We start from the raw sequence: 27,127 nt of genomic DNA, 5'->3' as shown, positions 1-27,127 counted from the left end.
GTCCTACTTTGCTCGTGATTGCCACAGTTGAAGTGTTAACTGCCAGATATGGTTTTGAGTGCTCACATTTGCCACCTGGTGATGGTTTTGCGAACAAAAGTAGTTCCTGTAGAAATACAAAGAAAATATGCAAATTTGCTGCTGCCGGGAAGATCTCTCGCGGCAGAAGCGCCAAATGAAACCAGTAACCACTGTAAATGAAGCAAGACACTTGCACAATTTACAATACTAACGTTTTAAGTTAACTAAAACTAGTTAAATTATGCATAGAATCTTAGTTAAGTAGAAATAAAGAGGCACAAATGCAATTATCTTGGCTTGGTTGTTCTTCAAACTAGACAAGTCCTGGCTCATAACCTCCTTGACCACAAGTGCGCAAAATCTGAGGGTGATGTGCGGCACTACAGAAGATCTATGAAGCAAAAAGTATGCTGTGTACCCTGGTGTCCCCTAGTGTCTCCAAATCTATATGACATGTCTAACTTGTGCATTGCAGTACATCCTAATATAATCATATTTCACTACAAATCAACTGTTTTGACTCACGTAACTCACTTTTGCCTCATTTTCCCGTACCCGGTTATCCTGGGCAGGGTCGCGGGGGTGCTGTTGCCTATCCAAGTGTGCTATGGGAGAATGTGCCTCTCAATCATTGTTATAAACTTCCATTCAGGCATGTCATTTGCATTTAGTGAACTGAAAAGAGTCACAACAGTGTAAAAAGTAAGTGGGGTTTTGCACATGGCCAATACACACACATTCTATTTCTCTGTTTAAAGGGACATCTTTAGTAAAACTAATGGTGAGTTTGTATATTTATACCATATTTAGTCACAGATATTGATAGTAGAATGATGTGGCATAATTACGCAAAAATTCCTCTTGTTTATTTTCCTATTCAGTGAGCAGTATTTTTCACCACAGTATTAGCATACTTTCAGGCTATTGTTGGCTTTATCTTCTTGGTATGAAGATACAAATATTGGTGATAAAAGTGTATTTTTATGAACTCCTAAAATATTCCCAGACTCAATTGTACAGCATGTCATACTTGGGGGGTACAGTTGCACATGAGACTGCAGGGAGGGGGTGCTTGTTAAATGAATGACTTATGCGTCCAACTCCATATTTGCCATAGTTGTGGTGTATTGTCCACTAATAAAGCTAAAACACAAAGTTTGTTGTTTGCACTCAGAGTTTGGTTGCTGGAGAATTGAGTTTAGCAATTTCAGGATGCCGGCATCATGCCCACTAGGAGGCTTGTGCAAAGGGGTTAAGGGAGCCAAGCACAAATATCTACCATGAAGTCATAGTAGCATAGTGACCCATGTGACTAATCAAGGCCATAGTTGGCTAATAAACATATTTTTTCTGAAAAATGTAATAATAATGTCAATGTGCTTGGTGATTTTTATAATACATAATTCTGCTGCAGTTCTATTGGATTAATTGTCTTATTAATAACTTTTTAGAGGACCATACAAAGAAAAGTTCCATGTTGATGGGTCAAGTGGCCATGGAGATGTCTTAGTCGAAAAAATTCAAAATGGCGGAAAATTCAATATGGAGGACATTACAACTGCTCGCCATTTATGACAGGAAGGAAAGCCATCTTGTGAGCTTGGTTTGAAGTCTCTACAAGTTATGATTTTTTAAATATTGGAAATTCTAATGACGATTATATCATCCCTATGTGGCCAGTCAGTGCTAAAATTGTTTAGTGGCCATTTGGCGGTATCCTCTACCAATGTGCCAACCTTCATAGGTCTCACCCATGTGGTTAGGCCGAACCTGAGGGGTCTCCTGTTGTGAGTGACCAGGTTTCTTCAATTATTACAGTTGAGGCCAAGGTTTATATTATATAATTATATAATTTTTCACAACTCCACACATTTCATGTTACCATACATTTCCTGTGTTAAGTCAATTAGGGTATCTACTTTATTTCCATAAGAGGTCATTTCAAAATAATAGTTAAGAGACACATTTATTTTAGCTTTCATGTACTATATCAGATTTTCAGAGGGTCAAAAGTTTACATACACTTCGTCAGTATTTGTTGGCATTGCTTTTTAATTGCTTAACTTGATTCAAACAATTGGGGTATCCTTCCACAAGCTTCTCACAATACTTTGCCGGAATATTTACCCATTCCTCCTGACAGAACTGCTGTAATCCAGTCAGGTTTGTGGGCCTCCTTGCTTGGACATGCTTTTTCAGTTCAGTCCACAAATTTTCTATGGGATTCAGGTCAGGGCTTTTTGATGGCCACTCCAATACTTTCACTTTGTTGTCTTTAAGCCATTTTCTTACACCTTTGGAGGTATGCTAAGGATCATTGTTCTGCTGGAAGACCCAGTTGTTACCAAGTTCTAACTTTGTAGCTGATGTCTTGAGGTGTTGCTTCAGTATTTCTAGATAATCCTCCTTCCTCATGATGCCATCTGTTTTCTGAAGTGCATCAGTCCCTTCTGCAGCAAAACACCCCCACAACATGATGCTGCCACACCATGCTTCACAGTTGGTATGGTGTTCTTCAGATTAAAAGCCTCACCCTTTTTCCTCCATACATAGCGCTGATCATTGTGGTCAAACAGTTCAATTTTTGTTTCATCTGACCAGAGAACACTCCTCCAAAAGGCTAGGTCCTTCAACCTAGTGATCACCTGCAAACATCATTCTGGCTTTTTCATGCCGGTCTCGGAGTAGGGGCATCTTGCTTGTGCAGTATCCTTTGCATGCAATTGTTTGTACAGATGCTCATGGTACCTTCACTTGCTTGGAAATTGCTCCTAAAGAGGAACCGGACTTGTGGAGGTCCACAATTCTTTCTCTGAGGTCTTGGCTGAGTTGCTTGGATTTTCCCATGATATCAAGGGCAAAAAGGCAGTGGTTCTAAAGGTAGGCCCTTAAATACAGCCACAGGTGCCAATTAACTCCTAATTATGAAAATTGGCCAATCAGAAGCTTCTAAAAAGTCATAACATCAATTTATGTTTAAAGAGACAGTGAACTTGGTGTGTGCAAACTTTTGACCCACTAGAATTCTGATATAGTGAATTAAAGCTGAAATAAATAGGGCTGTGCCCGACTCAGAATTTTCTTAGTCGAATCGGATTCGGCAGTTCAATATGACGATTCGATGATTTGTTTTATATATAAAGATCTATAAGACTTTCTGGCAAAATAGTACATCGGCATGTGTTTCAGTGCTGATTTAGACCACGTTAACATAGTCAAGTGCAACAGAGTCATATGAACATTTTTTTTGAGCATTTAAAATCAATAAATCCGTTAAGACAACTGCATATGATGCCAGATGGCTGATTTGAATTGCCGACAATGCATTAGCCTGCGTTCGGATTTGTCGGAATAATGAAACAGTAGGCTACACAGGTATTTCTGGTTAAACCTAGCTCTTATAACTTCTTTATTTTGCTTTAAACATATGAAACATTTAAAATAAATTCACGGCATTGTCCGCTTTTAAATAACTGACATATCTTCTTCAACAGGATAGGGGCCTAGGCTACTTCTTTATTTCTCTTTAAATATAAGAAGCCTAATATAGGCCTATACATCTAAACATACATGTAAAAGAATAAATTAACATATGAAGCTATTTAAGATTTGAATTATTTTAGTTGAAAATAATGCGTTTGTGAACAACAGTTTAAATAAACGTATTGTCAGCCTTGAAATAACTGACGTCTCGTCTTCAACGAGACCCTTTTTATTTCTCTTAAAAACAAAAAAGTAACATCCTATATAAATCTAAGTAAACGTGTAAAATAATAAATTAACAAATTAAGCAATTTAAGATTATACTTCTTTTAGATGAAAATAAATGCAAACGGTTCAAATAAATTCACGGCATTATCAGCTTTGAAATAATAACTGACCTCTCGTCTTCAAAAGAATATTCTATTTCTGTAGGCTATTTCCCTTTAAACACAGCCTAAAAATGACTAATAAATCTAAACAAGTGTAAGCCTATAATTATTTAAAGGATTAGCCTATAATTATTTAAAATGAAAAAGCAAACGTTTGCATTCAGGCTTTTCCTACACAACAAAATAAATAATAAGCCTATAAAATGATTTAACGGGGGTGGTCTTACTTTCTCAAGTTATGCAGTGTTCCTCAGGTTTTGGCTTCTCCCTCCAGTATACCGTGCATGTTGTCACGTGGAATTTGTCTAGCACGCGCAGGTTGCAAGAATGTAAACATTAATTTATAAGTCCCCTTATTTTATTTATAATTCAACATTGTAATATAACCACTGTCCATTTTTGTAAGATCCTATAATGATTTATTCCGGTATTGTAATGCACATTGACTGTCTAAAAAAAAAAAAAAAAAAAAACGACTGCTGGACTCAAAGAATCTCAGTCGGCTGAGGGGTCTCTGACAGATGATTTGAATCGTCAAATTTCAGGAGGCAGCCCTAGAAATAAATCTGTCTCTAATCGATTGTTTTAAAATTACCTCTGATGTGAACAAAGCAGACGCCCTAATTGAGTTGCCAAAAGAAATGTATGGTAACATGAAATGTGCGGAGTTGTGAAAAACTGAGTTTGAATATCTTTAGCCTAGGTGTATGTAAACTTTTGGCCTCAACTGTATTGTTATTGTTATTATTATTATTATTATTATTATTATTATTATTATTAACCATTTCATGCTTGGACCCCAAAAAATAAAAATCAGAACAAACACAATTGAAAAATCACCATTAGAAACAATATTGTGGTGAAAATGGAGGTGCCACACTCCTTGCCCCAATTAGGCAGAGGAATCACTAACACCTCATCTGAGCTGTTTGCCAGGAATAGTTAAAAGAAGCACAGAGCCTAGATGCAAGGGAGAGAAGCAGGTTTGAAATCTTGTGATTGTGAGGGGATGTAGTCCTGGGAACCATTGTTAGAAGAGCTTGTTATCAGGTGCTCGCTACCAAATAGGGTTGACTCAGAGACAAAGATAACGTAGTTAACGAGAGGGTCATGGGGAAGCTAGATTGTGGAAAATATTTAAGTAGTGCCCTCTTCCAGAATCTCATTAGTTAGTGCTTACAAGCAGGGTGGTTTGTCTCCTGTATTGGTGGGGCTACCTGGTTTCCCTGAATCTGGTGGGAGGGTCTCGTCAGGGGAACTCATTTAGTTTTATGTGTGTGCTTGTTTTGTCTGGTCCGTGCTCAGTTTTATTGGGTAACTGGCATAAAAGGAAAATCATTTCACCAGTATCATACCTGGACAAAATCCCAGCTTTAGATATACTCTACTATCCATCGGATATTGAAAGTAAAATTGTCTGCCTAAAAGAGACCACATTTATTGTGTCACCACCACAACTGCTCTGCCCCATATAAAATGTATTGGCGATGTTATTGCGATACTGTCATGGTTCTGTATTTTTGTTACAGTTATTCTTTTTTTGGGCCGCCATATGGCGGCATGTCTCAGTTTTGTATTTCAGTTTGTTTCCCTCATTGCCTTCCCCTGTGTTTAATTGTATTATTGCTTTCATTTATTCAATCATTGTTTTTGTCTGTCTCGTTATCCCTTCCCTCTCTGGGTTAATTGTGCATTGGGTCCTCTTGTGTCTTGTTAGCCCCTGTCTATTTAAGACTGTTTTTTAAGATTGTTCTTGATTTGCCTGACTCGGGTGCTGGTTCCTCCTGTGTTCTGCCCGTACTGTTTCTGCCCTCATCGTTCGTTTCCTTGTTCCGAGTTTTTCAAGTATTTTGAGTTCTTCTGCTTGTTACCTGTTGCCAGGATACTTGAGTTTGTGGGTTTGCCCATCGTGGCCTTTTTTGTTCCCTGTTTGTGTTTGCCTTTTTTTGAAAGTAAAGTCTTTATTTAATACTCACCTTTTGAGCCTCCAATGTTTTTTCTACTCTGCACCTGGATCATAACCCCCCGTACCGTGACAGATACTAACGCGTAATATTGGACATTTATGTGATCATACTACTCATTTTCAGTGCTGGCATACCTATATCACAAACGGGCATGTTTAACCTCTTGGCACACACCACCTAGTGGTCAGCATGGCAGCGTGCCTAAATTTTTCAACTCAGACATTTATTGCTCCTGCAACCGAAGTATGAGTTGAAAATAGAAACGCTTTGTTCTTGTTTCATTGGTAGACGATACACAACAACTATGCCGAATACGGAGTTTCACAGCACCACCATTGTCGCTCTGGTCGTTCATTTAACAAGCACCCCCTCCCTGCAGTCTCATCTGCAACTACACCCCCCACCCATGACATGATGGACAATATTGTCTATCTGGGCATTCATAAAAATATTCTTTATACTATATATAATATAATATACCACTCAAAAATCGTATTCCGTCATAGCAACAAGATAAACCCAACAATAGCCCTAAGATATGCCAAACACAGCAGTGAAAACACTGATAACTGAATAAAGAAATAAACAAGACAAAGTTTTCAAAAAATATACCATGTCAGTCTACAGTCAATATCTGGGACTAAATATTGAATACATGTATAACCTTACCATTAGTTTTACACGTAGAGATGTCCCTTTTGAGACCGAGTGGTCATATATTATCTTGGATAATCCATTTGTGAAATAGATGCGGATTTCTGACGCCTGGGTACCTTCCACAATAGCTGTGCGTAATACCACACGTTGTTTACGGCATTGTTGCCCTTTTTAGTACAGTCTGGCTTGGTTGACAATTCATTTATTCAGTAGTTGAGAGTATAAGCTTTCTAACGATGTATAACATGTCTAATTTTGCTTTTGGAATAGCGTTTTATATCCCAGTGTAACCATAAGTTTTCTCATCATCGCATTCACTTAAGCATTCACTCTGTTGTAGTAGTAAAATACACTGCACCTGACGAAACGTTGTGACGATTTTTCGTAATTTCTTGGAAAATACTATCATTATTGAGGATTTCTGAGCACAGCTAAGCCATGTGTTTGCTGACAGAGCTAGCTGACATTATTTTCTGGAGTAAGAAAGAAGCGGATAGAACTGTGTCATTGATTTACTGTCTCTGTCTCTATCTACTGAACTCTCATCATCTGCTATGTAAGTATTACTGCTCAAAATATTTAGGTTATATAAATAGGTTAGTGGTATTTTATAATGAGGATATTTCACACTGTAATGTAAGCGTTCGTCGGTAGTTTAGTAGTTTTTGTGATGCATGCAACATTGATGACATGAGAGTTGGAACATTGCTAAAACGAGGTGGACGGTTGAAAATTATTTTCATGACGTCCCATCCCCATACAAGAAAACATAAGAAAGTATAGAAATACATACAAGAGTTAATTATTACACATTTAGGTACTGTACTGCATTGTGTGACAAAATATTTTTCAATTATCTTTTAATCTGATATCAATGTTTCATTTAACCTTCATAAGGGGCTCATTCATATGCTTTATAATGGACAAAAAGCATTTTATTCATTTTTGGAGAGATTTTGGATATGCTTCTGGACCCCTATATATTTTAGATCACTGTACTTACGGGAAGATTGCAATTTCCACTTGAAAATGATGCAACAGTGAGTTTCTTGAGTCAAAACTGTTGATTTGTAATGAAATACGTGGCTATGTTGTGATTTACAGCAATGCATAATTTAGACATTTTGGATAGATTTGGAGATGCTGGGTACACTGCTTTGTTTTTGCTTCATCGATCTATAGTAGTTCTACGTTTCAACCCTTACGAACTTGTGGTCAAGAAGTTTTTGATCCAGGACATGTATAGTTTAACCTGCTGTATATAAGCAATCTCTCAGTATTTCATTGGAAACTAAACAAGACCAGGTTAAAACCTAGTATATGGCTGGACCTAACACACGTGATCCGGCCGACCAATGGTGTAACTTCATAAATTGGCCGACCAATGGTGTAACTTCATCACTCAGTCACAGACATTCGCATTTGTAGGGCTGGCCCCAACGGTCCAGCCAAAAAGAGCAAATTTTTGATTTTTTGCCTAGACAATTGCATTTGTGGCACTTTATTTCTTCCAAAATGATGCATATAAACTAATCTAAGTAGTATTGTAAATGGTACAAATGTCTTGCTTCATTTAAGCCATTTTCTAAGTCTCTGTGGTGTTCACATCTGGAGTTATAAAGCTTTAAATAGGGTACCCCCTAAATGGGAAAGTATTGCAATGTGCGCTAAAGGGTTAAACTGATACTATAAAGTTTAGAATATCAACACAAATTTATCAGTTTTCAAGAAAAACATTTCCTCCATTTTCATTTTGTGCTATGTTGGTTGTTACTGCTTAACTCAAATCCACATGCTCAGAATCATCGCTTTTTGTAATCTGGGCCCAGGAATTCAAAAGTGATCTGATCAGATTTTGACTATCGGATTGGATTAAATCCTGCAAATTGGTATTTCAAAACCAAAAAACAGGATTGGGAACTTTTTATGTTTTTAAATCAAATACAAAAATGTAAGCACTTGCAAATTGCTATTCCTTGTATCAAGAGCTGTCAGAGCTAAAAGATTTAGATGTAAAAAAGAGAAGGTTGTTTACATTTGTAGGGCCATAAAAATTGACACTCAAAAAGTTACATATTGCACCTTGAAAGCCCCCCGAATATTATATATAATTTGAAGGCTAGAAAATCGTAATCTTTCTCATGTTCCAGTGCTTTAAAGCACTGATAATCAGGATCTGGTAATCTTGAAAAGTCTGAATCTGGATCAGGGTGATCCTATCCTGAATTGCTTCGAAATACCGGGACAAAATCTGGCTGAGTTGTCTGATCCTGAATCACAAAATATGGGATTTCAAAATCTGATCGGGTCTGATTGAGATAAAAAGTTTTGAACTCCTGGGCCCAGATGATTAACTGAGAAGATACAATAGCACAATGCAACAATTGTTTAAGAAGAGACTTGAGCAGAGGCAAAGGCATCCTCAGAGTACTAAGAAGAGAGAAATACTAGTAATAAATGAAAGTAAATGGACCCTAATAATGCAGTCCATGGTCAAATATGTGATGTCTAAGCTATAGGGCCCAGCCTTTGTTTGTGGTGTTTTTATTGACCGAGTCATCTGGGGGCCCAGAGAAAAGGAGAAAAGCGCTTTTGTTTCATTTTCCACCTTTAGTAATATATAAAATGTCTCATCTGCCAAAGTTTCATATGGGTGTGACAGCCTCATTATCTAAGTACCAACACAAACTGTGACCTGGCCAAACTGAGTGTTTATCATTTTATATTACATCAGAAAGAGAGGTCTTAATGCATTTCCCAGCTGCACTCAGTCTTTTTGATTTTTACCATGATTTTCCATTATTAATCTGGTGCATATAAAACTGCAGGGCTAGAATTTCGCTCACTGTTCCTTCCTGTTCTCTCATGCCTTTAGTGTCAAGCAGTATGGGGCCACCAGATAAAACAGAGGCCACTGCGTGGGGATCTTCCACCATCCACAGTCTCACCCCTCTCACAACAAGGGAAGGTCTGTACAAAAAGAATTATGAGATTGTTTCCACTCATAAAACATGACGGTAGAACTTTTCCTCAAGCTGGGCAGCTTTTGTGAATGGGATAAAGTCTGAACATGCGTACAAATTTTACAGCATGTGCCCTCTGTGTACCCCTATTGAGGACAGTTTATTGGACTGACAGAAATATTTCTTTTAACTCAGAATCCTTGTACATTCATTTAAATCTTGCATCAACACCATCAAGGAGACCCTTTATAAATATATTTTAGGACAGGACTGTTTTGCTTGCAGATTTGTCCAGTATACAAAAAGATGTGTGGATTTGCACTACCACCATGCAGGCTCTTTCTACCAGGTTATGTCAGTTGTAGGTTTTCTGCCATTGTGTAAGATGTCAAGGAAGTACTGCAAAAGGCAAGCAATACTCCTCTGTTCTGGCAAGACAGATGGACAAACTGCTGCAGATGTTTGTAGTGGGAGGAGCATGAACTAGGGGTGTTCCTAAGGCAATGGCAACGGAAGAAAGGGGTATTTAATTTGGTGATGTCATCAGTCTAACAGGCTGCTATTTTGTCTTGGTTTCCAATTCCTTTATAATCAGAAAAAAGACAGCATTTTAAACAATCATTAGAGGTATTATATCTCCAAGAATGTCTCCCCAATTTTAGATCTGGACAGTTTTTGTTTTTTTCACTGCAAAAGTCCCCATGGAAACAACTGATGTTCTTTTCTGACTTAATATACATTCCAAAGATTCATTTGCTTTTTTTGCTCACTGAAAATTGTATATTTCCTGTGACTTCATACAACTGGACCATGCTCACGTGTGATAATAAAGAACTGCCCCTTCTGACACCTAGAACACAGTTAATTACACAGCTCGTTATTCAAGTCCTGAAGCACAAACCAAGCCAGGGAAGAGCCAAGAATTCCCAGCTGTTGCATGGCTGGGTTAATCGTAAGCCATGGTGGAATGGCCTAGGCCTGGATCTCACGCTCACTCTCAGTGTGTGTATTTGCATGTGTCGCTGGGAATGTGTGCATATGTTCATGTGTGAGTGTGTGTGTGTGCATGTGTGTGCTTGTGTGAGTGTGTATGTACATGTGTGCGTGTGGGTGTGTGTATGTATTTTAGTTGGTGTATGCTGTTGGGCATGTGAGTGCATGTGTGTGATCATTTTTACTTAGTGTATGCTTACTGAGTGTGTGTGTGTGTGTGTGTGTGTTTGTATGTTTTTCTGTGCATCTGCTTACTGGTACCTTGCTAGAGCGAGAGATCTCGCCACTGCTCTCTCTAAACTTCTCCTGCAGGGTCTCAGCCAGCTGACACAACAGGTAGCCATTGTCTAGCTGGTCCATAAAGCTCTCAGCTGTAATCTCCTGGCCTGCATGAAGGAGAGGGAGAAAGTGGATTCAGTCAATCAATCCAATTATATTTAGCACAGTGCCTTTCACAAGAATATAAAAGGCTATGAGGACAGAATTATTTTTTTTTACATCAAAGAAATAAAGTAGCAGAAAAGTGTCAGAATCAGAATGATCATTGTGTTATTGTGTTGTATCCTTAAGCTGGTCAGTTTTATTAATGTTACCCAAATTCTTACAGAAAAAGGCATGTGTTTTATACACACTTGCTGAAATTTTTTGTGAAGGATATTTTCAATGAACTATTATGATTTGCAACTGGGCGTTTTAATTACACTGTGTGAGTTGTTTTAAAGTTCAATGATTCTCACAGAATGTTCATTAGGATATATAGCTGTATTAGGCTATTAGTCTCATCCATTTGAGAGTGCTTCTTAGCATTGAAAGTATATTTTGTGATCTGCATATGTTTTGGCTGTGTACTGTCTGTGTATACTATGTATAGTATGCAGTTCATTAGATGAAATAAGAGAAACGCCACATGAAAAAAGACTTTTACTTTGAAGTAAATAAATCACAGTTATAAAGGCTGGTGCACCGGAGAGTCATATTAAGTTGAATGCCAATAAGAAGTATGTGTCAGGTATAAAATAGGTCTGACAATCAGCTTGATATGTGAGTTTCCGAAGCAACATAGGCAACTAACAGAATTACAAAGAGACTAAATAGTTGATGGCCAAATAGCAGGTGCATCAGTCACAAAAATTGTAAAATTATTTAAAATGGAAAGGGAAATGGACAATTATGACAGCATATGCAAGCTCATTGATGGTGACATGTGGATACTTAACAAGATGTGTTACCACAGACTTGCTTTAAAACATCTCTGTGAACCAGTCTACGTAAAACAGTGTACATCTGCCAAACAAATTCAAGAGTGGTTTCCTGAACATCAGTATGAAGTCGAATACCTTCCATGGCCTCAACAATCACCAGATCTAAACATCATTGAACCTATATAGTATAGTACTGTAGTGCAGACTGCAAAGTAGATTGCCACCTCCTTTATACCTTAAGGAATTGGTTTTCTTTCTTGAAGAATGGTTCAATATTCTATTACACATGATTCAAAACTTGTATGATAGCATTCCAAGAAGGACTGAAGCTGTTTTGAAGGATGGCCCAACTCTTTATTAGTTACTTGATATTCTTATATTAAGTGTGTCCATTCTTTTGCCCAACCTCTGAAGTTTCTTTTAGGAAATATATTTAGAGAATACAGTCTATACAGTCATCAAGGGATGATCATAGTGGGTCCATTTAATAGCTTAATGTAGTGAAACACAGACAAACAGGACCTAACCAATAACAACACATACAGTAACAATACCACTAATGGAGCAGACACATTGCACATTGTACAAATGTGTCGGCTAAACTCTTAGAGGATGGAAAAACACTATCCCAAATTGTTTGCGAGTCCAGTTCATGAAAATCTTGAAGATCTCTTCCCCAAATGAAAGCGATATATAAAATAACTGATGCTAGAAACCAAACCTGTATTTTCAGAGCTAATTGTACTAATTTATATGTCCACAGGAATGTATGTTCTTAAAGAAGGTAGGTTCAAAGTTACAGTAAACATAGTTACAGTAAAAACTTTTTCAAAAATTAAATTTATTGTGAAAATATGTAAATGTGCATTCTTGTTGTTGAAAATGTCACTTACAATATGACTCAATCAGACCATTGACTACTAAATTGAAAGGTTTAGAGCTATAAAGGGGAATGTTCATTAAATTCACAAGTAAATAATATTGTACATATGTTTCGCTCTGTTTCCATACATTTCATTTGCAATTATAGTGGCCATAGGAAGAATAGTTTTCTGCTTTAGTCGAGAAAAAGGAAGGTCCTGGTTTTACAATCTCCTCTTCTATAGCCCACCAACATGTACTAGAAGTATTATCAAGTATTATCACAGCATCTTAATTATATAATAAACTGTAATAATAAATAATCCACCAGAGAATGGTTCAAAGTAGACAAAATGGATTATTGGTTTCCTGATCCTGATGAAATTCCTGATTTTTATGTGAATAAAAAACCAGAGGTGGCATATAAAATAAAAAATAATTTTGATAAGGACATTCATTTTAAGTATACAGTACCATGTGAAATACACTTTTGTATGTCACTTGTGGCAAAAAAAAGTCTGACAACTGACTAAACTGCACATTTTCATGATTGTTTCTCAAACTCTGATTTTACATAAATAGCAAGGGCAGGTTGCAATAAGGCTTGTTCAAAATTAAATGCATTAGAGTAGGCTTGTTCTAGTAGATTTTACACCCAGAAAAGGTCACACTGAACAACAACAGAGGGAAAGATAGAGAAACAGAAAAGAAGACGTATCATCTCAAGACCAGAAGTAATCAACCTTGTGTTCTTCATAATACAAACTGCGAGGGTATAGATTAGCCTGTTTGAATGCATGCATTGGGATCGCGGTATATAATACCTACCATGCTGATATGGACCAAAACTGAGGCATTTCACAGAACTGCCCATGAATAATCACATCCGTCCTGATCACATGCCCTCTCTGCATCTATTCATAGCACAGCACACGATGCTGATTTTGGAGCAGGAGTCTGGTGAAGAAGTCTACAAATATTAGCAAGAAGCAAGGTGGCCTTTCATATGCATACAATATCTAAAAAGACATTGTATCTTCTCAAAAAATAAAATGTAATTTAATTAATGACAGTTTGGGAACTCTGGATTTCCTTGAAGAAGTATTAAATTTCTCAGGATTGAAATAAGCTAATTTTACGAAAAACCTGAATTTTTAATGAAAGCATATCTAAAATTTTACACGCACTTATTATAATTTAATCCTTCGTGCAATTCCCCTAGTGGTCAGCATGCCGGTGTGCCACAATTGCTCAACTCAGACATTTATTACTCCTGCAACCAAACTATGAGTTGAAAACATAAACTCTGTATTCTAGTTTTATCAGTAGAGATACACAATAACTATGCTAAATACGGAGTTTCACAGCGCCGCCATTGTCGCTCTGGTCGTTCATTTAACAAGCACCCCCTCCCTACAGTCTCATCTGCAACTACACCCCCCACACACTGGACAATAGTGTATATCTGGGCATTCATAAAAATATTCTTTCACCATTAGAAAAATCAAATTCCCTAATAGCAACAAGATAAACCCAACAATAGCCCTAAGATATGCCAATACAGCAGTGAAAACAAATGACAAATTTTTCTAAAATTATACCATACCATATCATTCTACTGTCAATATCTAGGACTAAATATGGAATGAATATACAACCTTACCATTGGTTTTACATGTAGAGACGCCCCTTTTGAGACTGAGTGGTCATATATTTTCTTGGACAATCCGTTTGTGAAATATACGCTCATATATGATGCCTGGGAACCTTCCAAAATAGCTGCGCGTAATACCACACATGCTGTTCAGAGTGTTGTCGCGCTTTGTAGTACAATATGGCTTGATTGAAAATTAATCTGTCCAATAGGTGACAGTACAAGCCATTTTCAAGTATCTGGTGTTCACATCTGGAGTTATAAAGCTTTAACCCCTTAGGGCATAAGCCAAATCTTGCCAATCCTTGCCCATTTAGGGGGTACCCTATTTAACCCCTTAGCGCACATGTGAAATCTTGCCAATCCTTGCCCATTTAGGGGGTACCCTATTTAAAGCTTTATAACTCCAGATGTGAACATCACAGAGACTTGAAAAATGGTTTAAATGAAGCAAGACATTTGTAGAATTTACAATAGTGACGCAGATTAGTTTATATTCATAATTTTGGAAGAAATAAAGCGCCACAAGTGCAATTGTCTAGACAAAAAATCTAAAATGAATTTGTACTTTTTTAGTTTGCAATGAAATACTGAGAGATTGCATATATACAGCAGGTTGAACTATACATATGCTGGATCAAAAACTTCTTGACCACAAGTTCATAAAATCTAAGGGTGGATATGTAGAACTACTATAGATGTATGAAGCAAAAACTAAGCAGTGTACCCAGCACCTCCAGATCCATCCAAAATGTCTAAATTATGCATTGCTGTGAATCACAACATATTCACGTATTTCACTACAAATCAACTGTTTTGACTCAAGAAAATCACTGTTGCATCATTTTCAAGTGGGAATTACAAGCTTTCAGTCAGCACAGTGGTCTAAAATATCTGGGGGTCCAGAAACATATCCAAAATCTCTCCAAAATTGAATAAAATGTTTTTTGTCCATTACAAATCATATATGAGCCCCTTATGAAGGTTTAAGATAAAATATTGCTATCAGATTAAAAAAATAATGCAAAAATATTGTCACACAATGCGGTACAGTACCTAAATGTGTAATAATTAACTCGTGTGTATTTCTATACTCTGTACTCTCGTATGTTTTCTTGTATGGGGATGGGACAACATGAAAACTATTTTCAACCGTCCACCACGTTTTGGCAATGTTCCAACTCTCACGTTATCACTGTATGTTTCACAAAAACTATTACACTACCATCCAACGCTTACATTACAGTGTGAAATATCCACATTATATAACACCACTAACCTATTTAAAGATACTTAATTTAAAAAATAATGTATATAACCGAAATATTTTGAGCTACTTACATAGCAATGATGAAATCTCATCTATGTTCAGTAGATGGAGACAGAGACAGTATCAATGATACTGTTCTATTCGCTTCTGTTTTGCTCCAGAAAACGATGTCAGCTGGGTCTATCAGCAAGCATATGGCTTAGCTATGTTCAGAAGTCCTCAATAATAATAGTATTTTCCAAGAAATTACGAAATATAGTTGACCACGTTTCATTAGGTGCCGCGTATTTTTCTGCTAACAGAGTGAATGCGTAAGTGAATGCGATGCTAAGAATATTTTCTGTTATGCTGACCTATAAAACGCTATTCCAAAAGCAGAATTAGACATCGTTAGAAAGCTTGTACTCTCGCCTACTGAATAAATGAATTGTCAATCAAGCCCGACTGTACTAGAAAGGGCGACGACGCCGTAAACAACAGGTGTGGTATTACGCACAGCTATTTTGGAAGATGCCCAGGCGTCACAAATGCGCGTATATTTCCCAAACGGATTGTCCAAGACAATATATGACCACGCAGACTCAAAAGGGACATCTCTACACGTAAAACCAACAGTATGGTTGTATATTTATTCAATATTTAGTCCCAGATATTGACTGTAGAATGACATGGTATCATTTTAAAAAACTTTTTCTCGTTTATTTCGTTATTCAGTGAGCAGCGTTTTCACTGCTGTATAGGCATATCTTAGGGATATTGTCGGGTTTATCTTGTTGCTATGACGGAATATGATTTTTTAGTGGTGAAAGAATATTTTTCTGAATGCCAAGATAGACAATATTGTCCATTATGTCAATGGTGGGGGGTGTTTTGTAGATGAGACTGCAGGGAGGGGGTGCGTGTTAAGTGAACGACCAGAGCGACAATGGTGGGGCTGCGAAACTCAGTTTTCGGCATAGTTGTCGTGTATCGTCTACTAATGAAACTAAAACAACACGTTTCTGTTTTTATCTCACACTTTGGTTGCAGTAGTACCCAATGTTTGAGTTTAGTAATCTCGGCAGGCCGGCGTGCCGACCACTAGCGGCTGTGCGCTAAGAGGTTAAATAGGGTACCCCCTAAATGGGCAAGGATTGGTCAGATTTGACATGTGTGCAAAGGGGTTAAACCCTGATGCAGTTTATATTTATGGAACAGAAGACTAAAAGTCTGCCCTTTTTTCACGAGTAGGTCATTCTATTTTAATTTAATCTGGATGGATAGTCTCATTCCACTCTTGGTTTTAACAAAGTGGAACTGCATCACTGAATGCAATGATAATTCTGCCATCATAAGCCATTTGATCCAGCCCTGACTGCACAGCCCTAGTCGCTGAAACAACACGTAGCCTCAGTGCTAATCACACAAGTGTGCACAGAAGCCCAGGGGACCTGGGCAAGTGGGAGTACACACAGCTGTGAGATATGTGCGCAGCTGCGATCGCTGTCGCGCATCACCCTATTGCAAAGAAGCAGATGTGTAACTTGAAAAAGTAACCTGTTACTTTGTAAAGAATGAAGAACAGCAGCAACAAAACCACAAAAACACACAAAAAAATGCTGAGGGAGCAGGAAGAAGCCAGCTTTGTGTGTTAATTATGGACGACTCCTCAGTGGCAGGGAGAATACGGAAGTCATTAGCAAAGGCCCTCCCCGGCTGACCGGCTTCCAGACAGCCATACCTTCTCAGTTAGATCACTCTGGTGGTGGGGGTGTGAAGGGGAGGGGACTAGGAAGAAACCCTGGGGGATATTTTTTCTTTTCTATTCTTACTTTTGCTTAGGAGGGGGGCTGGGGAGGGAGTGGGTTAATTACTTCCAAATGTGGCAGTTGCATTAAGGAGGAAGAGGAGGCTGGAATATAAGAGACTGGGAAAGAGCCTGAATGTCTGAGAAAGGATACCCTCCCCCTACACCAAACACTCTTCCAGTGTATGACACTGTTTCAAACCTAGCAGGGAAAACACTCTGTCCTCTAGTCCCCCAGTAGATCCCATAGAGTGGTCTGCTCAATAAAGCTGCCATGAGTGAGCAACAAGCTTCCACTTAAATGCCACTGGGAAATCTTTGAGGTAGGTGCATACAGCCTTGGTCAATTGAGGTCAAAGGGTTTAAAAAAAAAAAAATATATATATATATATATATATATATACTTTTAACATAAACAATGTATCCTTAGCAATTACAGGTAAAATATAATGCAAATAAGGTGAAATGTTCCAGAGAAATTTTGTGAGCATCAAGGGCTCTATGATGGTAGCATTGGGATGTAAAATGGATTGAGATACAAAGTAAAGTGTTAATGGCCTTGTGTACACAGAAGCATGTCCACTGAAAAGGAACCGTGAATAGCAGGTCTGTCACTTTCATCCATCTCTGAACAGTATGTTGTGTTCAGTTCTGAAGGAATGTTCAGTGGTTTAAGTGTAGCTGCGGAGCAAACCTAATCTTAACAATTCCAAATTCCAATCTCTCACAGTCAGGTCATTTGGTCCTAATGCAGGTAGTGTACAAAATATTACAGCCCTTACATTACACCCAACTGTTTTCGCATAAACTGTAAGTTCATTAAATCAATCAAATCAAATGTAACATTACACTTCACAGTTTACCCTAGAAAAAACCCTGAGAAAGCAAGCTAAAGGTGGCAGTGGATAGGTACTGTAGTAAGGAGCTGTGTAACCTGAAGATGTATGGGCCAATCATCCAACCCCATGAAACAAGAATTATTTCTTGCTGGAGAAAAAAGCTATACAATGGCATCCAGATACTCTAAATCAGCAGTTTTCAATATGGGTTATTAGATAAATAACTATAAAGCAGTGTCACATTCTATGTATGAAAGGTACCATACTGTACAAATAAAGTTACTTAGTAGAATTAGAATACTTTGTTATATATATATATATATATATATATATATACACACACACTCATCGGCCACTTCATTAGGTACACCTTGCTAGTACCGGGTTGTCTTTCTTCTTCAAAGTTTGACGTGTTGTGCATTCAGAGATGCTTGTCTGCATACCTCGGTTGTAACGAGTGGTTATTTGAGTTACTGTTGCCTTTCTATTGGCTCTAACCAGTCTGGCCATTCTCCTCTGACCTCTGCCATCAACAAGGAATTTTCGCCCAAAGAACTGCCGCTCACTAGATATTTTCTCTTTTTCGGACCATTCTCTGTAAACCCTAGAGATGGTTGTGCGTGAAAATACCAGTAGATCAGCAGTTTCTGAAATACTCAAACCAGCCCGTCTGGCACCAACAACCATGCCATGTTCAAAGTCGCTTAAATCACCTTTCTTCCCCATCCTGATGCTTGGTTTGAACGTCAGCAGATCGTCTTGACCATAATCTGGAATGTGTACATGCCTAAATGCATTGAGTTGCTGCCACGTAATTGGCTGATTAGATATTTGTGTTAACGAGCAGTTGAACATGTGTACCTAATAAAGTGGTCGGTGAGTGTATATAATTTTCATTTCACAGTACACAGTGTTCTTTAGTCTATGGTAAAAGTATCTCAATACTCAATTAAACATATTAGTCAAAGAAAATATATTCACTCATTTAGGGTTCTAGTTGTGGATAGTTTGGGAAGCAATTATCTGAAGAACATCCAGCATTAGGACACCCAACAATCAGGCCTTACCCCCACACTCTGAAATTCCTCCTCACTTCCAGATTTAAAGCATGAACCGTTAAATTACAGAACATTTTGATCTTTTTTCATTATTTTAATATAATCAATGTTATGATTACAAATACTATAGTGGAAAGCACAGTCTTATTGTGAAAAGAGTTCTATTTAGAAAATTAGGATTCATGGTGGATAAAGTGGGGAGACCTTCAGAAGAGCAGCAGTGAAAGTAGTGTACATTCAGCGTGAGCATATCACATGGAGAACAGGTCATAAATGAGCATAGGGGCAACAGGATCATTAACATGACTGAGAGGACACAAGCCAGGTGGTCCCCCTGACTTCATGTAACATCCATCAATAGAGCTATAGCAAAAAGGGAGATGGAAAACATGGTTATTTGCTGCATGCTGAAGTCTGTACAACTGCTGTGCTTATCTGATCAGAGTTATTCATGTCACTGGCAAATGTTCCAATCCCTCCTCTTTTTCTTCCAACTTAGAAGGCCCAATCATGTCTGTAAGCTTGTCCCATGATACAATGTCCTTTGTTAATTTGGACGAGTGTTTCCTGCCACCTTACTTTAGTCTGCCAGCTGAGCTGCATCCACAGTTGGCCCAAGTAGATTGCAGATGCAAAAATCTGCTTTAACTTGTATTCTCCTTTGGACATTCTGGGATCTTATTGATCCCAGAAACTCTTGGTTTCTGCAAAGTTAAGTTTGTTCATGAGATTGGTTTCCCATGATTTTATTGGGTCTAGAAATTTTCAGACAATGTTGCGTTAGAGGTCAGTAGCTCAATCAATCAATCAGTTGGGTAGCTGGGTTGGCTTCAATCAGTGTCTGTAATTGGAGCCCCAGCTCCAATCAGGATCAGGATTTGCCTGGAGTGACTGACTATTGGTTTATTATGAAAGAATCCCTGGAATTTGAGTGGACCTAGCTCACATCAGAAAGTCAATCTTGTCAAAAAAAAGTTTAGTGGTCAAAAGTATTCCTTAATCAATACATTCATAAATTAGTTAATTTATTAATCCATCAAGCCATTCATTCATTGATCCATTTGTTTGCTCTTTCTTTAATTAATTAATTCATCCATTAATTAATTAACAAATCAATTCATTGATATATCCATACATGTTTTCATTCAATCCATACCCAGCATGCTTGTGAGCCAAAGTGCCAGGTCTTCCTTCATGGGCAGCAAGCTGGCCTCGTGGCGGCTGGCCAGCCACTGACTGTAGAGGTGCACATCTGTGAGCCCAGGGCCCTGTTGAAGCTTAGGACTGAGGGGGCTGCACATGGTTTCCGCTTTCACCAGCCTAAAAGAGCAAGAGGGAACATACTGGTCAGACTCTGAAGAGCTTCCTGCTTAACCGACTCAAACACATCCTGAGCAGAACGTAACACATTACCTGACACAGCCACACCATGCGCAGAACTTATCCCCTTAACCAACACAACCACATCATGAGCAGAACTTACCCCCTTAACCAACACAACCACATTATGAGCAGAACTTACCCCTTTACCTAACATAGCCACACCATGAGCATCATGAGTGGTGGACTATTCTTACAAGAAAGACTGAAAAATGTATGCTGGTCTGCTGAGACACTGAAATCGCCTGTGCAGCAATGTGTAAATTCGGTTTGATGCCACACAGAGCCATAAACTCTTCTGAATTAATTATCAGAATTTTGTAAAATCCTCAGTAATGTTCAGGGAAGGAAATAATAATTAAAAAACACATTTTTGATACCATTTATGATATGGTCTGTTTGACTTCTTCAGCTTTGCCAAGGTCACAGTAATGCATCGCCTCTGAAACAGTGTTCATCCAACGGTCAAGTTTTGCTTATACTCCATGTTATGTAGCAGTTGCAACATACATTAGAAGACATTAAATGGAAAAGGGCCATCCTGCACTGAATAGTTATTTTCACTTCACTTGCCAACTGAATCTCTGAGTGTGAGCATCTACCCAAGATTATTTGTTATGCTCCCCAACTGTGGAACTCAATTCCACCAATGATTATGAATGTTGAAAGGATGGCTTCCTAAAAAAAATCTATCTTTTATGCAACTACATGAATTTTGTCATTTTATTTTCATACTGTTTTGCACTCTGCGAGTAAAATGCACAAAAGTAAAATAATAAATAAATAATTAGGTGAGCTGATCAACCAGCTTGAGCATTGATTGTTATGTTACACTAATGCTTGATTTAACTTTACATGGTCATTACTGTATTTAAAATACCGTAAAGAATTGTGCCTATGGCAATAACCCCTAGTTTAAACAAACAGCCTATGACAAGACTATGCAGATACATCCACATTCCTGATACAGAAACATGATAAATGGCATACAAATTGAATTACCTCCATTTACCAGTCATTCAGGTTACAAAAGGCAGTACACGTGTGCATTCAATATATTAATACGCACAATAGTAAATACAGGTTGACTCATTTTTAGATAGGCAATCATCAATTCCGCTGACCTGTGTGTGTGGCCAGTGAGATTGTAGAGTTTACTGGCACCTAGAGCAGCCAGGGGCACCACAAATGCAATGATAATACAGTCCAATCTGTAATAGTCTGATCACAAAGTACTACCCTACTGGAAAAAGCTAGGCTTTTGAGACATGGTAGCTGGTAGCTGGTAGTTGGTAGTTGGTGCCCAGCTAGAGCTTGAGGTGCAGCGCTTCCGCTATTAATACCTGGTAGAAACCATGCAAATGACATTCTAAGCTACAATATTAATGTGTGTGTTTTAATGGCCAAACTGACTGAAAATTGTCCATAGCATAATTCAACCTATAATACCACAGTACATTTTCAATGTCATCATCATATGAATTTTATGCTGTATAGCATTTCTCGAATTCACTGTATGCACTGTGAATTTTTAATATGTTGGCTCAAGTACCACTAAAATGGAGCATCGTGTAGTTCTGGCAGGCCACGAGAGTCAAGCGCTCCGGCTGAATCAGCTGATGGCTCAGCTGAGTGATGTTCGCCTATCACAGTACATTCACTAACAGGGCGGTATACTTAAACAGCCTCTCTCTACTCATTCGGCTGCTCCTCCTGCATGCAAGCGCTGAACGTTGCTTCGTAAATCGGCGCTTCTTCCTGCAATCCAGCTACGGCATGCTGCCAGTGTAAACCATGTCTGCTTGCTACATGTTAGCTGCTAGTCTAAGCTCACAGCCTAGACACTATGAGGAAGTCTTGCTATTTATTTGCATTGCTCCTTACCTTTAAGCTCTATAGCTGGCGATCCATTTGGGGCCAGCCACGCAAAGCGTTGTTAAAGCGGCATATTCCAGATATTGAGGATACCGGTGCACTGTCTTCACTGCTAACTGGCCAGGGAGCTTCATTCAAGGAGCGCTGCTTTGCGGCGGCCGCCGCTCCTCCATGGAGGACGCCATGTTCAAGCCTGGAAGCTGCTGCCACGTCCATATCTGCTAGCTGCAGATTCTTGCCGGGTAATGTCATCAACCTTATTTAAATTCTGCTGAGCTCTGAGTCTAGCGGTAAACGCATAATATACACAGTGTTGCCAACTATTTCTATGGAAAGTAGCTATGGCCTCCTCTAAAAGTCGCTAAATTGACAACACCGAATATACACATTTGATTGCGGGGACGTCTCACAGAGGGGCTGGTTTCACGAATATCACAAGTCTTTCGCTAAAAGCGGAAATGTTCCAACATATGCGGGCACAAGTTATTGGCATGCTTATTGTCGAGTTTCTCACCACCAGAGTCAACGCTAGATGCTGTCACTGCTAAAGAATCCCTGGCGTGAATGCTTTCGGCTACCTTCCGGAACGCAGTAGAATTGGGTCGTACGCTTACATCCCCTACTTGATCAGAGCGGGGTCTTCCAATCAATTGTTTTAAGCGAATTTGGGATTCGTGCACGTAAATCTAAGCAGAAATGTCTGAATTGGGAAAACGCCAAAGTTCTCACGCTTGGCTGAGATGGAAAAGTAGGCGTGTCGATAAAGAATCTTTGTTCATTGTGAACGGCTAATGGATTAAGGGCAGTCGCTACCACGCAGCTACTAGATAGTCCCCATGTCTCACACGGGCTATAGTTTGTGTATTTGTAGGCTAATGGCCTACTTCCTGGTGTAAACAGTTATTCCGGAAGGATTGGGCTGCGATATGGCAGTTAAACTCTGGCTGTTATAGGTTTGGCAGATTGAACATGGGCGGCAGGGCGTGTTGCAAAGAGCAGAGATGCAGAGTCGTCTAAATTGTTAAAAGCTGCATTCTACCCTTCGCTGAATCGCTACACTACAAGGAGTGTTAGACTGTTACCGGCAAGTAGACTACAGCCAATGTTGTAAAAATGCAAACCAGCTTCGGCTTTCAACTTCAGAAACAGAAAGTTTTCTCCACTGATTCACGATTTGTGCTTAAAATGCCGGTTCCCTATTGGGACCCAATCATCGCGACAGAAAAATTCATATTGGTGTTAAATATGCGAGGATACAATTGGGTTGGCTATCTAATTTAGCTGTCAGGTCACAATGCTGAATGTTTAGGGATTGCTAATGTCCATTGTAATGAGACAAATTAGGCTTAACGTTGTCTCGTCCAACTGGTTCTCTCAATATTGTGCTGTTGCAAGACGCAAATGCGTACGTTCCGCATTCATAAGTGTATCGTTGTATTCCATGACACTTAAACGGGCGTTTAGGCTTATCACAGCGGAGAAGGGATTTCATGTAGTCTTCTCCACGTCACTGCTCTGACCTCTTCACCGTGCATGTGATCAGGCATGTGACCACACGACTGAGCACATATGTTGAGGAAAAATTATACCTCCTGCTGCGGACATGCTCCGCATAGCCTAGGTATTGGCCTCGCCGTCTCTACAATTGCATGCTTACGCGAATGGCGTTGCGCGTCATCCATTGCATCTGCTCCCGGTTATGGCTGGTTCCAGGCAGATTTGTAGCATGTGCTTTCGCAACTTTGTCTTGAGAAATAATTCTTCGAACCTTATTGCTTCGATGCCCGCCCTCGCCCGGAGTGGCCCTTATGTCAGCGAATTAAGCGAAACTCAAAAACACGATCGCCAATCGTCTCGGCTTTCGGGACCAGGCTATGCATCTTTTCCAGCGTATCCATTTGGCAGGAGTCGCTTCCGATAGCGCAACGCAAGATTAGCCTCATCGTGACGCCTGATGGGCAGAAGCAGTAATATGTTCATCCAATCTCTGCATAATGCATTTCCCCACAATTTTTAAAAGATGCATAGACTCTTCCGCCTCATATAACTCCGTTCACAACTGGTCTCTCTTTTAAGGCAAGAGTTTCAACCCCGAAGTACCCACTGTTGGAAACTGCATTTCCTTATGCTTCATGGTTCTTTATATGATCTCACCATGGCAAATATGCTTAAATTAGCTATATTTTGTATACACCTCAAGCTTTTAATCTGAGAAAATGAAGGAACTTGTGTCATTATTGCATACTAGCACTGTTTTCCATCCTCTCCTCCATGACCCGGTACCTGTGGTGGCGCCCCCATGCGAGCCCTGAGGAAATGCCATGACGAAATCTGGTTGCCATCCGCCTCCGTCTCATTGGCAATGTGGTCCCCATTCCGGAGTTCTACACCACCACTCCTGCTCCAGTGCGGCAACGACAGCAGTGATGGTTCCCGGCATCCTCAGTGAAGCTACAGGGCTTTGGACATGTATTTCTTCATCCGTTGGCATTGACATAATTTCCGTTCAAAAGCTATGAGCTTTGCAGTATAGGAGCATGGCTGCTACTGTCTACTGGCATGTACCGGTGTCGCAGCCGCCAATGTTTCCTCTATAATCAGTTTCCTGCTACTGCTACTGCTGCTGCTGCTAGTGCTGCTGCTAGTGCTGCTGCTGGGTGCTACTGCTACTGAAGCTGCTGCTGCTGGTACTGTTTCTGCTGCTGCTGCTGCTGTTACTGCTGCTGGGTGCTACTGCTGCTGCTGCGTTACTGCTGCCACTACTGCTGATGTTACTGCTACTGTGTTGCTGCTGCTGATGCTACTGCTCCTACTGCTCCTGCTGTTTATTGCTGCTGCTGCTACTACTACCGAACGAGGATTCATTACACTAATATGAGTAGTATATTTCCCTCTAATTGGTTTAATCTCTGTGCTGGGGGGAAATACCAACAAGCTGTTGGTACACATAGCCTAATAATATTTGGTGATTAGTTTGAATGGCCTTGGGCTTATGAGGTAGCTGAGACACTGACTGACATGCTTGTCACAATCAACAACCTGAGCCGACCAGAGGAGGATGGGTTTCCCCCTTGAGCCTGGTTCCTTCCGAGATTTCTTCCTATCTGCCACAGGGAGTTTTCCTTGCCACTGTCGCCTTAGGCTTGCTCCTGTGGGGGTTCAGGCCAGGGTTGTCCGTAAAGTGCATTGTGACAACTGCCGTAAAATACACTATACAAATAAATTTGATTGATAGAAGCCAAGGCCATACACGTAGGCATAGCCTTCAACATTACAAATAGTATTTTCCCCTGTTGGTACACAACCACTGATCCATGTAAAAAATAGACGGCCTCAAGCCGAAGGGCTTGACTGGACGAAGGGCTTCCTCCAGGTGGTCGTACACATAGTCATCACATCATTGTTGAACATGTGCTTCACATCACTGCTCTTACTGCTGCTGCGCTATGGCTCCTACGCTGCTGCGTTACTGCCACCGCGCTCCTGCTGCTGCTACTACTGGGTCCTCCGGTAGGCCTATTCAACGAGTGAGGATTCATTTACACTGACGTAGTCGGTAGTATATTTCCCCCGGTTAGTTCAAATCTCGGCGCTCGAGGGGAAATACCGACAAGCTGTCGGTACACATAGCCTAATATCATACCACACATAGTATGTTCCTCTGGTTTATTAATTAATAATACATCTAAGTATTGGCCTCAGGGGAACGTCCAACATGCTGTTGGTACACATAACCACTGATCCACGTAAAAAATAGACGGCCTAAAGCCGAAAGGCTCGGCTGGACGAAGGGCTTCCTCCAGGTGGTCGTACACATAGTCATCACATCAGCTGGAGACACTTATTAATAGCACGTCGGCATATGGTTGTTTTGGGGTTTGGCTGCTGGCCTCCCGGCCTTATCCACGCGGGCTGCGTGGTTGGCGGGAGAGCTCCAGAACAGAGCCATACCGCCAAACATAACTGTATTGCCTTTATTGTCAATAAAGTTCTACTTTGATGACAATGGTCCTGACAGAAATGGAGCATCGCGTAGTTCTGGCAGGCCACGAGAGTCAAGCGCTCCGGCTGAATCAGCTGATGGCTCAGCTGAGTGATGTTCGCCTATCACAGTACATTCACTAACAGGGCGGTCTACTTAAACAGCCTCTCTCTACTCATTTGGCTGCTCCTCCTGCATGCAAGCGCTGCACGTTGCTTCGTAAATCCCCTCCACCACCCCAGCTCCATCCCCATGCGTCAAGAATTTGCATTTCTCCATTCCTATGTGTTACGAATTTGTATTGCTCCATCCCTATGTGTTAAGAAATTGCATTGCTCCATTCCTATGTGTTAAGAACTTGCTTTGCTGCTGGATCTGTTCTGTGTGTACCCCTCTAGGGGGGTTTGGCTGCTGGCCTCCCGGCCTTATCCACGCGGGCTGTGTGGTTGGCGGGAGAGCTCCAGAACAGAGCCATATCGCCAAACATAACTGTATTGCCTTTATTGTCAATAAAGTTCTACTTTGATGACAGTGGTCCTGACAGAATTGACTTGTGAATGTGAATGTGAATTTAGCAAATTTAGCATCTTTACTCATGAGCTGCTCTTACAGGCAGGCAACGAACCAGCTGGACCATCATTAACCAAACTGACCAAGCTGGGCAATCAGCTAACCTAAGCTGGTTCACCACAAGCCTGCTTGACCTAGCTGGTTCATCTGTTCAAAGAAGCTTGTCTTCTAGCTAAA

General features: G+C 39.8%; 1 protein-coding gene across 8 annotated transcripts in view; it reads right to left on the bottom strand.

The window, feature by feature from the left end:
- The window catches only part of LOC118228121 (growth arrest-specific protein 2), a 90,272-nt gene that overhangs the window by 43,408 nt on the left and 19,737 nt on the right, over nucleotides 1-27,127 (bottom strand). For 2 of the 8 annotated variants that reach the window (XM_035419426.1, XM_035419428.1), the window contains exons 1-2: nucleotides 20,279-20,408; nucleotides 10,735-10,859 (exon numbers count right to left, since the gene is read on the bottom strand). In XM_035419426.1, the coding sequence (XP_035275317.1) occupies nucleotides 10,735-10,817 (83 nt within the window). In that variant the 5' untranslated portion in view covers nucleotides 10,818-10,859; nucleotides 20,279-20,408. Of the gene's footprint in view, nucleotides 1-10,734; nucleotides 10,860-18,798; nucleotides 18,825-19,722; nucleotides 19,847-20,278; nucleotides 20,464-27,127 lie in introns of those variants that run through there. The other 6 variants (XM_035419425.1, XM_035419423.1, XM_035419422.1 and 3 more) reach the window with 5 other exon arrangements.

The sequence above is a fragment of the Anguilla anguilla genome, chromosome 5 (assembly GCF_013347855.1).
Source record: "Anguilla anguilla isolate fAngAng1 chromosome 5, fAngAng1.pri, whole genome shotgun sequence".
NCBI classification, from domain to species: domain Eukaryota; kingdom Metazoa; phylum Chordata; class Actinopteri; order Anguilliformes; family Anguillidae; genus Anguilla; species Anguilla anguilla.
The sequence above is the reverse complement of the archived record's forward strand: the minus strand, read 5'-3'. Positions and strand labels throughout refer to the sequence as shown.